This window comes from Tauraco erythrolophus, chromosome 6 (assembly GCF_009769465.1).
Source record: "Tauraco erythrolophus isolate bTauEry1 chromosome 6, bTauEry1.pri, whole genome shotgun sequence".
Classification (NCBI taxonomy): domain Eukaryota; kingdom Metazoa; phylum Chordata; class Aves; order Musophagiformes; family Musophagidae; genus Tauraco; species Tauraco erythrolophus.
In genome coordinates this window covers 6,220,892-6,234,687 of record NC_141470.1, presented here as the reverse complement: position 1 = coordinate 6,234,687, position 13,796 = coordinate 6,220,892, and the positions used below count along the sequence as shown (strand labels likewise).

General features: G+C 50.0%; 1 protein-coding gene across 1 annotated transcript in view; it reads right to left on the bottom strand.

Annotated features, from left to right (window-relative positions):
- Window positions 1–13,796, bottom strand: part of IGHMBP2 (immunoglobulin mu DNA binding protein 2) — a 40,888-nt gene that overhangs the window by 25,003 nt on the left and 2,089 nt on the right. The window contains exons 3-7 of the mRNA XM_086612948.1: window positions 12,180–12,372; window positions 11,352–11,449; window positions 4,867–5,030; window positions 4,273–4,473; window positions 474–621 (exon numbers count right to left, since the gene is read on the bottom strand). Of these exons, the coding sequence (XP_086469074.1) occupies window positions 474–621; window positions 4,273–4,473; window positions 4,867–5,030; window positions 11,352–11,449; window positions 12,180–12,372 (804 nt within the window). The remainder of the gene's footprint in view (window positions 1–473; window positions 622–4,272; window positions 4,474–4,866; window positions 5,031–11,351; window positions 11,450–12,179; window positions 12,373–13,796) is intronic.

Below are 13,796 nucleotides of genomic sequence, written 5' to 3'. Positions count from 1 at the left end.
AGCACGTGGGTGACTCACAGAACCAGCCGAACACACGCGGACCGAGACCAGGCTACGGAAACATGTGCTGTGTTTGATCAGCCGTGGAAATTATCCAAGCAGGAAGCAATTCCATGTGACTTATGAAATCAACAGGCAGATTGCACACCTCCGACAGCGCTTGTTTACTCCCCGAAAGCTCAGCTTCTCCTCAGAACTGGCCAAGATGGGCCACGCTGGCTCACACCAAAGGCCCTTCTCGACCCACATTCTCTGCTAAACAACAAGGTCGCCTGCCGGAGCGTAAGCAGGGAGAATCCCACTGCGGAGGAGTTCGAGAGCTCGCAGCACACTTGACTGAACTCCCAGGAGCTCGGAGCAGGAAGACTAAGTCTCCCTCCTATCCCAGCGGGATGCTGCATTGCAGGGCAGATGGTTTACGTGAGTCCTGGCAAGCGAGGTAAAACGCTGCAAAGAGAAAGAGGATCTCGCACCTGTATTCGTAGCAAGGACAACACTGGCATGGGTGAGGGCTGCAGCCATGGCAGTTTCTTCTCGTTCCTTCAGCTCCTTCCTCAGTGCCTTAATCTCACACAGAAAATGGCCCCGCTCTCCCTTGTCTTGAGCTTTTCTCGTTTTTGCCTGTAAAACAGAAAAACAGAACAAACTGTTTCTAGTCCTAGGGCTACTACGTTCAGCTTCTCAGATGACCAAAGAACCTGCATACAGCATGGCTTCTCCATGTCCACCAGGATCCACCATCCTCGTACACAGCCCTTCTCCCTGCCAGAGAGCCCCTTCCTCAACCGGTGCCACTCGACGCACGAAGAGTATTTCTGTCTACGCAAAAGATGGCCTATGCCAACACCACCCCAGGCTCTGAGCACGAAGCAGCAAAGTGAGAGTATCGCTGCCCATCTGACCACCTGGGAGCATCAGGAGCAACGCCACCACTCAGGGTCCAGGCAGCAATTTCTCAGACTTAGTTGGTCCATGCTTAAACTCCTCTGGATTCAGAGCAATACCTAGACAGGCTCATGGCTTTTTTTAGCAACGCCTGTTAAATATATCTAACACATCACATCATCACCACTGGTTGCTGGCGCTTCCCCGGCTACAGAGCAGCAGCTACGAGACCACGGCCAAGCTATCGTTCGCTGCAAGTCACCTTGAGAAAGTTCCCCACACTATCAAATGGAAATTTGGATTATTTCCTCAGAGGTAAGGCTGATGACTTGAGAAAGCTGCAAAAGCTGCAGACAGAAGCTTTTATATTCAGCCAAACCAATGAGACCTGATGGTTCCTATAATCATCCTCTGGATGGACAGATTCTCCAGTGTCTAACATGGTTCAGCTCATGTTGCAGCCTTGCCCCCAAGGCAAGACATTCGTGTGTCTCACTCGTCTACTCAGCCACCTGTTTTGGTTAGACTTGTAGGTATTTAATACTGTGAGACCTCTACGTGTCTGTCAGACATGGACAAAATTGGCTGATGGGCTCAGCAGCTACAGGGGAGCGATGACAGACACACAGGTAACGTGATCACAGGCACTTCTTCCTTAGCTCCATCTAAAAGCACAGGGTGGGCGCCAGTCCTGACACTCATTGAGCTGAAGGGACAAAGCACATCAGCATCCACTTCCTCTAGAAGCAGAGGAAGATTAGAGAGCAAAACTGATGGTGCCAGTAGGGCCAAGTTTCATGTCTATCCTGCGAAAAAGATCCACTTAGTAAACTAACAACAGCGGCTGTTCTGTGTTGGCTCGTGACATTCAGATCCAAACATCTGAGTGACTCTCAGCTCCGAAAGCTGCCGAGGGAGCAGGGAGCCCCGTGCAGAGGTACCAGGGCACAGTCAACCCCAGGGATACTGCTTGGCACACTGAGCCTGGATCCCACCTGCTCCTCCTCAGGGCTCTGTGGGTGCCAGCAGGCTCTAATTGCCCTGATTGTTTGGGTCCCCACCCACACACTCATTGGTCTGGGAGCTGCATTTAAGGCCAGACCTTGCCCCTTCCTTGAGCTATGGGGTTTGTTTGGCTTTTTTCCTGGGTTGACTGCAGATTTGCCTCACTGCTCTGCACCTGCCTGGTGATCTGGACTGCTGCCTGACCCTGCTTGATGCCACTGGGCCTGTGCTGTGACCTACGCTGCCTTTCTTGTTCAGGTACTGTGGGGCTGCACCCTTGTTGGTACAAAGGGTATTTAGGAGCTGATGTCCTGGAAAGCTTGAACAGGTGAGGGAAGGAGACACAAAGGGGAAGAAAATGTGCAAAGAGAGCATGAGGTTTTGTTTATATTACTAGTTCTCCTATAATTGGGAGTGGTGGTGAAGGAAAGGAGTGAGAAGAGTCAAAATGTGGAGTGGACAAAGGAAGAAATTATTAGAATGGTGGGTAGGGGACATTGCAGGGGAGGAACTTGGGCAGGATGGAGGGAAAGATGGGCTGGGACCTCAGAGGTGGGCTCCCTGCAGCCCAGAGAGAGAAAGAGATGCTAATGAGTTGGGTGCATCTTCTGTGGAAGGCCTGACCATGGGCAGCCCAAGGCATTGCTATGCAAGCTGCACTGCAGCAGGATGTTAGCTCTTGGGTTTCTGTTTGGTGTGTCAGGGCAGAACAGGGCTTGGTGGCCAGTCTCTCTCCATCACCACACCCCCCTTCCTCTAGGGAGGCTGCAGATGAAGATCTTAATGCTGAAGGCTCTGCTTGCTCCCTCATTTCCTTTCTACTATGGAAAATCAACAGTGGAAAAAAACCCTCCTCCCAAGGAGAGGAAAGGGAAAATTAGCTGCTAGTGAGAAAGATGCAAAATAAATGAGGAAGTAAAAAAGGCTCTGTGAGAGCCTAAAAAAGAGCTGTGACTCCAGCCAGGTCTCCATCCCAGCAGATAAGCACATCCCCTTCGTGAAGCTGCCTCTCAGCTACAAGTACAACTTTAGCCAGCCCTCAGGTCCCCTCCCCTCCTCTTACATTATGTGCAAGAACAACCTGTCTGCCAAGCGACTTCGGCAACAGGAACACTGGATGATGCACAACCACGCTTGGGAAAACTGAAGCTGCTGCCATAGGGGTGGCTGCAGATTGATGTTCACGGAGCTGAAAGCCATGTTTGGTTCCCATCAGTTAAAAAAGTAAATGTGCAGTGCCTTACTGAAGGGCAGGGCAGTATACTTGGGCAAGCATGGCACAGCATGCGTGCAGGGGTACAAAGATGCTCTCCTGCATCTCTGATTGAGACAGGATCTCTCTTCTGCTGGCTGCACCTGCAAAAGGCTTCTGGGCAGTGCTGCTACCAGGAGGAGAGGGGGGGGGGATCTAGTCAGTATCAAAACACACCATCTCAAGTAAAAGAGCTACTTTGTAAATTAAGTTTAGGAAAATTAGGTTGTGAAAGAAGAAATTAAGGATGCATTTTTACAGTGTACTCTGCTTTCTACTTGAGGTGGCTGAGAGTGGGAGGGAGTGTCAGGACAGCCAGACTTCTTGTGCGGAAGTGAATTAATGATGCGAACGTTTCTCTCGCTCTCCGGTGGAGAGGATTGCGTGTACAATGCCAGACAGATCATCTGGAGAGCAGGGCACTGCAGCATCTCCCCACGCAGCAATAACGACTATGGTTTTGCCACTTCACCGAGGAATTCAGCTAGGAGTTTTGCCCTCAGCTCCTTCTACAGCAGATGAAGATGGGTGCTGGTGGCAGGTGACTGAGGGGGCTCGGGCAGCCCCTGGCAGAGGCTCTCTGATACCTTTCAGCCTGGAAGCCTTCTCCATTTCTAAAACTGCCATGCTTGCAACCCAGTTTCTTTCCTGCGAGGCCAGGTTAAATGCCTCCCAGTCAGAGTAAATGGGATTAATCTGGGCCACATGCATCTCCAACTGCAACTGTTAGTCCCCTCCACTATGCTATTTTTCCCTTTCTCTCTCCTGAAGTGGCCTTTCTACTGCTGACTGACCACAGAGAGGCTCATGCCCACCAATATTTTACCCCTGCCTGTATAAAGATCCAGACTGGGATGCATCATTGTGGGCTCACATGTCCCGAACCCACAAATACCAGATTCAACCAGGGCACCCACAGCTCACATCAGGACTAGTCCCAGTGACTAATTTTTGGGGCACCCCTGAGTACCTGGCTGTAGTGATTGTCTTCTAAGAACATGTGAGAAGTGGCAGAGTTGTTCCTTAGTTTCAGAGACAAAGCAGCTTGCCTGGCTAGCGGCTCAGGTACGGCTAATCTAGAGAGCTGGCATTCAGGTAACCCACACGGGGCGTGCTGCAGGGACACGTACAAAGGCCTGGTCGATGTCCTTCCTGATGTCTGCCACTATCTGGGCATTGTCGCTGCGGGCCAGGACTGCATCCAAGGAATGCTGTTGGATGGGCTCCAGCAGGCGAGCAGGGTGCCCGAGGCGCAGGATGCGGGCTTTGCAGCCAGCCAGCCTTTCCACCAGGTTATCCACAGCAACGTTGGAAGGGGCACAACACAGGACCTGCAAGGGGAGAAACCAGGTGCTTGTTACTGCTGAGGACAGCAAAACACTGGAGCAACAGTGTCTGAGCAGCAGAGAGGGAGACAAGCCCATATCCATTGGAAATAAACCACTAACATCTCCACAGCCTCCAGATACCAAAGGCAATTCTCACCTTGCTTTGAAGCACTAGTGCAGGGGCTTCAATAAATAGCAAACCTGAGCTTTGAAGCTTCTATTTGCACCAAATTTTGGCTGACAGGGGAAACTCCCTGGGCCTTGTGAGCCAAGGCAGGCTCTGCAGTGTAGCACAGCTGCTACTGGATCTGCTCCAGCTGCTGTGAAGCCCAATGAGCTTGCAAAACAAACCAAGGTGGTGACTGCTGTCACTACAGTCCTGCCACTGACACTCACCTTCAGGCCTTGCTGTACAGCTTGCAAGATGATCTCTACCAGTGTTGTGGTCTTCCCTGTGCCGGGCGGCCCGTGGATGATGGCAAGCTCCCTCTGCGCCAGCGAGAAGGAGACAGCCTCCCTCTGCGACGCATCCAGCGAGTTGTTGTACAGCTTTAAAGGCTCTGGGGAGACAGCAGGAGATTCACTTGGACCTCAGCCCTGACTTGGGTGCTTGCTGAGAAGCACAAAGCCATGAATACAAATCAGCTCTCAGTAGCTGGCCCAAACCAATTTGAGAATGAGAACAATCTATATGGGGAGGAAGGTACACTGCGTACCACCCAGGTGGCTAAAAAAGCCTAGACTGGTAAAAGTGAGGCTTGTTATGCTTTCAAAAGAAACAGGCTGCCCATCCTGCATCCCTGTCTTCCCCCTTCTCTCTCCTACCCTGTTATTTTGCAGAAGGAGCAAGCATTCAGTTGTGGATGCAGCTAGTCTGGACTAGAACCTTTCAGCATTTAAAGAGCATTTATGTGCTGTACCATCAAACATGTAGGATCTCCTGGGTCTGGAGGGTGCTCTGGGTTTATTTAAAAGGTAAGCCAGCATATTTAGTAAGCCTTCAATAAAGAGAGGGGAGGAAGTAGTTGATCTTGCAAACAAATTGCTCCCATTCCAGTTAACCAGAGACAGCATTAGTGAAAAAGCAGCAGAAAAAAACATAGTGTCTGTGAGCAGAAGAGAGCTGTCCTGTATTGTTCAGCAATGACTGAAAAGGAAGGCAGGAAAAAGATACAAACTGGCAATATAAACGATAAAAACTAAAATTAGTTTGGGCTTTAATGATCAGAAAGGAAAAAAAGAGAAAAGAATATGCAAATCTCATCGGAAGAGAATTGGTTTCACTGCAGAAGACCGAATTCTCACAAGCTGCTTTTTACCTCCCAGTTTTATCTAACTTAAACCCATATTTATTCTTATCCCACATAATCCTGCTGCTAATCTCCTTGTTCATAATGGAGGTTAATTACAGCAGCGATGATGACTCATTACACTGAGGTTTACCGAAAATAATGTTCCCACAAAAGCTTATATAAGACATATCTGGGCATCGTTCCCTGCTGGGCATCATGTGGTTTATGCCTTTTAATGCCTCGTTCTCTGTGTTGAGGGCTTGACTTAAAGCATGAAGGTTTCTTCTAGTTTTAGGCAGGTTAACTTGTGTGCAGCTCCCACGTAACCTCTGGCACTGCCTCGTGAAGGTGCTCGGTGAGGAAGAGAGGAACAGGACGGATGGTGCATTTCCCTGTTCACCTGCCCCTTGCTTTACACCAAATTCTCCAGTTAGTGTGCTAATGACTAAAGGTGGACCAGGAAGCATCCCATGGGCTGGGGAGAGAGAAAGAATAGCTGAAAAACTGAAAGGCATTTCCCACCACCAGGAACAGCCGGGACGTAGGAGTCATTGATGTTTCCTTGCTGAAGGAATGAGATCAGGAACAGGCTTCTCCGCACGCACGCACACCCCCTGCCCTTCTAATCACACGCTGCCAAGAGCTGCTGCGTGGGCAGGCTGGGAAGTGGGCCTCTCCTCTGGGCTGGGCACGCGGTGCTGCGGAGGGCAGAGCCTTCTAAGGGATGCTGTGGCTCCTCTAAACTCTTCTCCAGCCACCTTTTGGGCTCTAAGTAGGCTTGCCTGAAGAAATGCAGTTTGTCCGCTCCAGCAGGCCAGGCCCAAGAGCTCTGGATAAGCAATCAGCTTGGAGTTTGCACAGATGCTCCCAGAAGACACCCACCGATCCAGCTCTAGCCCTGCAGCATTGACTCCACATTGCTGTCTCCTGCTCTGCCCCCTCAACGCAGACCACGGAGGGCATGAATGTAAATCTGCATCCTTGAGCCTGGCAGGGATGGGTTTCACTGCTGGTCAAGTAATTCAGCCCCTGATGCACAACTTGATTTAGGAGTGTGGTTATTGGAAAAAAAAAAAAAGTAATCACCTTGGCCATCAAGGTTGGTCCTCCAACAATGCTTCCAGTAACCTTTTTTGCACAGTACCAGCAGTTCAGGTGAAGAAGTGGGTTGGAGGGTGATATTCAAGTCCGGGAAAGGGGTCTTTGCATCAAATATGGATGGGAAGAGTCCCACCTGGGAAGACGAGCTCAAGTTCTCCAGAGCTGGAGGTCTCTTGCTTCTCAGTGTCCCTTCTGGAGTATATTCCTCACAATCAGCGTGTACGGGCATCCAGAGCAAACCAGACCCCATGACCAGCCCCTCTACGGTCCAACCTGACCGCAGCCAAACACTGTTGGACAAAGCCAGGTGGGTAACTAAGCCTGAAACAAGGAACTCTCCCTGGGAAGTAGCTGGCAGCTGAGTTGTCTGGACTGCTTAGTTTTCCCCACGGATCTCAAGGGGCTCTTCATGGCCTCTGTGATGACAAGAGGTATCCCATGGCAGAGGGACAAGGAGCATTTCAGATTTTTGCAAGTGACTCGTCACATGCGCTGAACTTGTGCCAAGAAGCTGAGGAATTTTTGTGAGAAACCCCTGGTGCTTCCCTAGAGCTCTGCCTGCCGGCTCAGCTTCTCTGGGGGATGCCCCTGTCTTTCAAAGAGGCTCTTCTTTTTCCCCTTCCTTCTCTTTTTGAATGTCTTTTTACAGCAATAGGCACAATTAGACACAAGCCATGCCGTGTGCATGCCAGCCAGTGCCTGGGCAGAGGGGTGAACACCCCCTCGCTGCTTCTGGACCAGAGAGCTGGTGGCTCTCAGTGATCTGCACAATTATGCCTACAATAAGGCACAACCTTAGTTCTGAAAGAAAAGAGAACGTGTCCCCCCAGCAAGCGGAGCAATGCTGGCCCCTGCTGGCAAGCAAAGCCTCTATACATCCCCAACAACGTATGGAGTCCCTGCATGAGTGCTGTGAGACAGCAGCTGTGAGCAGGGAAGGGTTTCTTCTAGGAGGCTCCTGGTGTATAATGCTTCTGGGCCATGAGTGCAGGTTAAAGTGACAGAGAGCCAAGCAGAGTATTTCTTAACGATGGGCTTCTAGATTTTGCTTCCCAGGGGCTAGTAAGAGCAGAAATCCTGTTCAGTTTAGAGTTTGCCCTTGGGAAAGCTTACTCTCCCACTTAGTACCTTTCTGGAGGCAGGAAGGTAAGGGTTGGAGATGCTTTGTGGTGGGGACCAGTCCTGTTCTTAGCTGCAGATCCCATCTACCCACTGGTTATAGTTTCATATGCTCCTTTCGATCACTCCATAGGTTGTTCTTCCCAGAGCCTGTCCTGTGTTTTTGTGCTATGCCAAGGATATTTGTTCTGAGCCGTGTTTTTAAGTGTGTGGAAAGGACTGAGGCTTTGATGTGCAGTGCTCCAGGTAACACCTCAACCTATGCACAACCCCAGCAGCTCAGGAGGAGAGCTGAAAAGCACAGATTCGGTGTGTGACTTCTGTGAATATGATCCTGCTGGTCACGCTGGCCACGCGTGGGGTGTGGGCTTGTGAGAGCGCCCTGATGTTTTTCATGATCTCCAGTAGCATTTCAGCTATGACCTTTGTGTGGGAGAGACAGTCTCCAACGTTCCCCTGCCACTTACCATCCGATGGGGAGCCACCAGCTTTTCTGAACCAAACCTGGAGCCGCTGGCTGTCCCTCACCCTTCGGATCCCAACACATGTATCAGACCTGGCCCTGCTCAACCCTGAGCCCAACCGTGCTCCTGGCTACACCAGAGGGGCAACCCGAGCATCTCGCAGTGGTGTGAGAACCCACTAGCTGTGAGACTTCCTGCACCAGTGTCAATGCTAGCTTTTTCTCCGGGTGGGTGTTTATATGGTCCCACTCCTACCCCTGGCTTTCTGGACTTCTGACTGAAGTGGAGCTTATATCGTGTCCTGGAATGGTGTTAACGTAGCTGTGTGTCTAGACAGACAGTTTTGAGATGTACAGAACTTATTAACTCTGAGACTCCTGATGGGCTTGTTTGAAATCAGATAATGGATGGGATGAGACAGATACAGGAAAGCATCTCCCTAGGAAATGAGGCTAAAAGATGCTTGGTCATGAAAGGAGATACTGTGCCATGGAGGAGCAGCAGCCTGAAGTGCTGTGAGGTTTTTCTATCCTTCATTGTCAGAGCTTGTGCCTGGGAAACACTTGCTGCCTTTTGCAGAGAGTCCACATAACTGTGAGTTTCTCTATGTGGAGAGACAGAGCCCCATGTCCTAAGGTGTGCAGGACACAAAGGGGACAGCATGTGCTCCCATGTAAGCAAAACAGACAGGATTTATCCAGCCAGCTGCTGAGTGCCCTCCCCTTCAACTCAGGCCCCTTGCAGGACCTATTTAAAGTCATTATTATTTAATTCCTGGCTAGTATAGCATCTTCCTAGTTGAGGAGAAAGGAGCTATAAATTGAGAAGGCAAATGGAAGGCCGTTCCGTCCTGCCAGAGCATTTTGCTGTTCTCAGGTGATATGCTGCCTTCTCATATTGCACCTCCTCTGTCTGTCTACTGTGGCTGAATGCTTCTATCAATCAATTCTCAGAGTTGGGGAGATGTAAAATTCATCTCTGTGCATAGTTTGGCACATCTGAGCAACCTGGTGAAAAGGAATTTTTCTTCACGAGAAAGCAGTTCTGCTATCACAAGGAAAAAAAGCGGAGTTGAAGCTGCTAAGAAAGTTTGTTCATTAAAATTTAATTCTTTCATCTAATATTAAAAACCTGAGTACAACACGGTCTCTAGGAAGCCAAAAGGTTAAGAGGTTTGACTCAGACTAAGCTCAGTGCTTAGAACTACGGAGATATGACTCACACTAACACGAATCCTTCGTCCTTGGTACACGGTACCAGAAACCCAGCCTGAAGGTACTGCAGGGGAATGGGAGTGCGTGTGTGAAAGGGGTAAACCACTGTGGACAACTAAATACAGCAATTAAAGTAAGAGAAGAGCTGCAACAGCAAGCACAGAGCGTAAGCAGCTGTGGTGGGGAGGAAACTGGGCAGAACTCTGGGCAGCAAGGAACCAGGCAGGGATGGATGGCCTCACCCATGAGCTCTCTACGTGGCTCAGGTACAGACTGCTGACCCAGTCCTGCCAGGCAGCTTAATCCTCCCTCTGCCTCCATTCCCTCATTTTTTTGCAGCCCAGATGATACTTCCCTTCTGCCAAGGGATAATATTTGTTAGCAGTTGCTGAGCACTTGGATATTCTGCTGACCAGATGCTTTGGTTTCCCCCACGGTTTCTCTGACAGGGTAAGCTGCGTAATTTCTTCTATCACTTTTTCCAAAGACTCACATCAAAAAAGATCTGAGTAAAAAGGGATTCTACCTATACGCAATGTTTTTGACAGCTGCTGGTAAAACCAAGTTGTGAGGTTTTAAGTATTTGATGAAACCAAAGGAGCCTGCACATCTCCAACTCGACTGAATGCAACCAGAAGGCTGCAAAAATAAAAATACAAGTGTTCCCCTGATGTCTCAAACTGCAGTAGTTCCACAGTCACTTAATTCCCATGAAGGAGGAGTTATTGGATTTTTCAGTATAGAAGCAGCACTGGCAGCTTCTCATCTTTGAAGTTTATGGATGGGATCCCGGCAAGAGGCAAACAAGAAATGCCTCAAACTAAATTGAACTTCAGACTCATGAAGGTGTGCAAACAAATTCCCTCGTTGCAAATCCTGCCAGAATTCAGCTTTACTTGGTGCACACTAAGAAAAGTGAGCATCAGCTAGCTGAATAGTCTCTCTTGCAGCAATGACAAGTCTTCACATGAGAAGTGTGCCCAGTGACCCATAAACCTGTATGAGAAGTAAGTGTTCAATGCTGCCAGTTGCACCACCACTTATTACTCAGATTCGATACTCAGGTTGTTCCTGGAGCAAAGTAAGCTGCATGCCTGGCGTGGATAAAAACTTTGCAAAGATCAGAGTTATTTGTGTTTCCAGGGGCAATTTCAGAGAATGGGTCCCAAACTGAGAGCCCGCAGGCACCCTGGTCAGCCCCAGAGACGGGACGTGGAGGACTGGAAGAGGAGTAACGGCAGCACGGTGTGGGAAATGCCTGCACAGCCATCACTTAGGGCTCTGGCTCTTTGTCAGATGTGAGATCTGAAGAGGTGAGCATCCTCTGAACGGGGCAAGGACAGAGTACAGAGCCCTCATCCTGTGGGCAGGGAACTCTGGGCTTCACTGACTGCTCCGGAGAGTGAAGATGTCTCCCCTTTTCCCCACAATAACCTCCCATATCTTTGCTTAAAACCTCCAGGAGAGCAGCAACACCACAGCTCTCCAGTCCATCCAAAAGAGCTCTCCACCTGTGTAACTCTCAGCTTCACATACCAACGCAGACCGAAACCAGGAGCAGTCTCGGTGCTCGTGCTTGGCTGTGAAGGCACAGGGGCTCTGACCCTAAGGGTGCAGAAAACTTCTCTAGAAAGATCAATCCATCATCTGCCATTGGTCTGGTATAAAGTCTTATAAAGAAGCATCCTTACTTGTTTCACTGAATGCGCTCGGATCAGAAGAGAAGAAGAGGACGTCGATCAGATCAGAGGCTGGACCACCACGATACTGTTTCAGTGTGTTTAAAGCTCTGCCGAAGAAGAAAACATCCAGGTTACACACAGCATGAATTCCTGCAGGGATCCCTGTGCACCTTAGGGCCCAGTGACAGAAGACCGTAGGCACAGATTCTACTCTTCCAAAGCTGAAAAATGTTACTCCACAACAGGCTAATCCTATTGAATTGCTGCATCCCCCAACCCTCACACACACACATCCCTCGTGCCGGCCGGACTTCCACTTCCTACCATTATTCCAGTTTGACACAGCCAGCCCTTGTGCTGAGACTTTTCAGCCTGTTAATTCAGCACAGAGCTACTCGCTTCTGCCAGGATGGAAAAGGTTTTACGTGAATCCAGTGAGTAACAGAGGTGACACAATATGGGACCAAAATATGTAGCTGAGTGTGGGATGAGGGGTGGGAGAGAAAGAGGGAAGAGCAGGACTGTACCAGCCAGCAGGTAGATAAATTTAGGCTGTTGTGACGATGTAGCACAACGTATCCAAGTGAGCTATCTCCATGATGGTTCCCTCAAGGAGTCAGCAGAAAAAGGAAGGCGCACCTAAAAGGTGGGGATCTCCCCTAAGCGGAGCTGCTATAGGAGTAAAAGGAATAAGACAGGAAAGGAGAAAAAGACAAGCCAAGTAAGCTGCAATCTGTCTCAGAAGAGCTTTTCCAGAAGAAACCTGGCAATTTTCCATCGGCTTTTGCGCTCCTGCGCTGCGTGACCGTAGGCGAGCGGCAGCGCCGTGGCCCTTACCTTTTCAGCCTGTTGTAGGTGACGTCGTTGGCTAGTTTGAGCAGGCGGTAGGAGCCCTCCCGGTCCAGGCTCAGCATGCCATCCCGAGATTCCTCGAAGGCAGCGGTCACTGCTTTGGAGGTGACGCGCGTTATGATGCCGGTGGAGAGCGGGTCGCCTTGGCCAGCCGAATCGTAAAGGCCCACGACGTCCCCTGCAAAGACCAGTTTGAAGAGAGAGCGTGAAGTGAGGCACAAGGTTTTGGCAAAAAGCTCTTGTGGGGAGACCAGCAACGAAGCACGGTGCCAGGCAGGCAGCAGGACCACCTACAGCCGCCGCTCTAACACGGTGTCCCCTGCCAAGGTCAGAATTTGCGTCAAGCCCGTAAACGAAGGAGAAGATCCTTCTCTCAGCTGGCAGAAAGCACAGGGCCAGAGGGAGCAAAAGGACAACGAGCTGTGAGAAGACACCAGATGGCAACTAACCAGCTGCCCTCAGACCTCCACATGGCACAGGTCTTGGAGACCAGCGGTGCTCCCCATAGCCAGAGCCGCTGGGAAAGCCAACGTGCTTTCACACAGACCTCGGGAGACTTCTCTGAACTCTGACAAACCACTTTACATCCATTTTCTTTTCCAATAACAGCCAAGGAGTCTGCGTGACAATACGTGTCCCCCAGATGACCAGTCAGAACTAAAAAAGAGCAGAGATTTTTAAGGACTCGCTACAGCTTTCCACAGTCACTGCGAGATGATGAAAGGGAGTCAAATTACATAGTGGAACGGGGAAATGGAGATTTTGAGCAGAACGTCTTAAGTTTGTCACTCATTGAGGATTAAATCTCAGATTTACAAACTATAGGAAGCCTTCCTCCATAAAGTCCATCAGCTCTTACACTGGAATGCCTGGGTGGCAAAGAACACATCAACAAACTGAAGTTCAACACGCTTTGGCATGGTACCATCACGCAGCCGGGGTCGGAAACAGCCTGGTTCCCCGTGATGCACCTGCTTAGCAAGCTCCACGACCTAGCAAACTAAACCAAGCAAATTGCTAAACTAAACCAGAAAATTATCCGGTGCAGCCAGCTTCTCTCTTGTGGACCAGTTTTGCAGAGTGCAAGGCAATACCTGCATTGCCTACGGAAAGGGAAGGAGAAGAAGGGTCTCTGCAGGGCAAAAATAGAGGATGTTCTGCAGACTCACGAGGAACTACTTCCCAGTCAAACCCAAGTTGTTCTGAGCCTGCACAGCTGGGTACAGCACAGCAGGCAGCGTCCTCGCCTTCCTTGGATACCGGCCACAGCTCAGCTCTGGCACTCCAGTCATGGTTTCATGGAAGCTACAGCAGAGGCTGGGATGCACGTGGAAAAGGCACTGGCTGACGTGCAGGTGAGTCTGTGTCTCTCCAGTGCCTTTATTTCCAACAGAAATCCAGGTGTGTCAGCTAATAATGGGATGTACTGCACTTCTTTCTCTTCCTCGCCAGAAACAGCAGTACAGGGAAGGGCGGAAACACAACCACTTGGGAAGGAAAAAGAAAACCCACCTTCCGTATCGGAATGAAAGCCTAAGTAACAAGCTCCTTACCTACTGCAAGACGTAAGTGTGAATGCTCGGGCTTGTACAAAGAATGCCA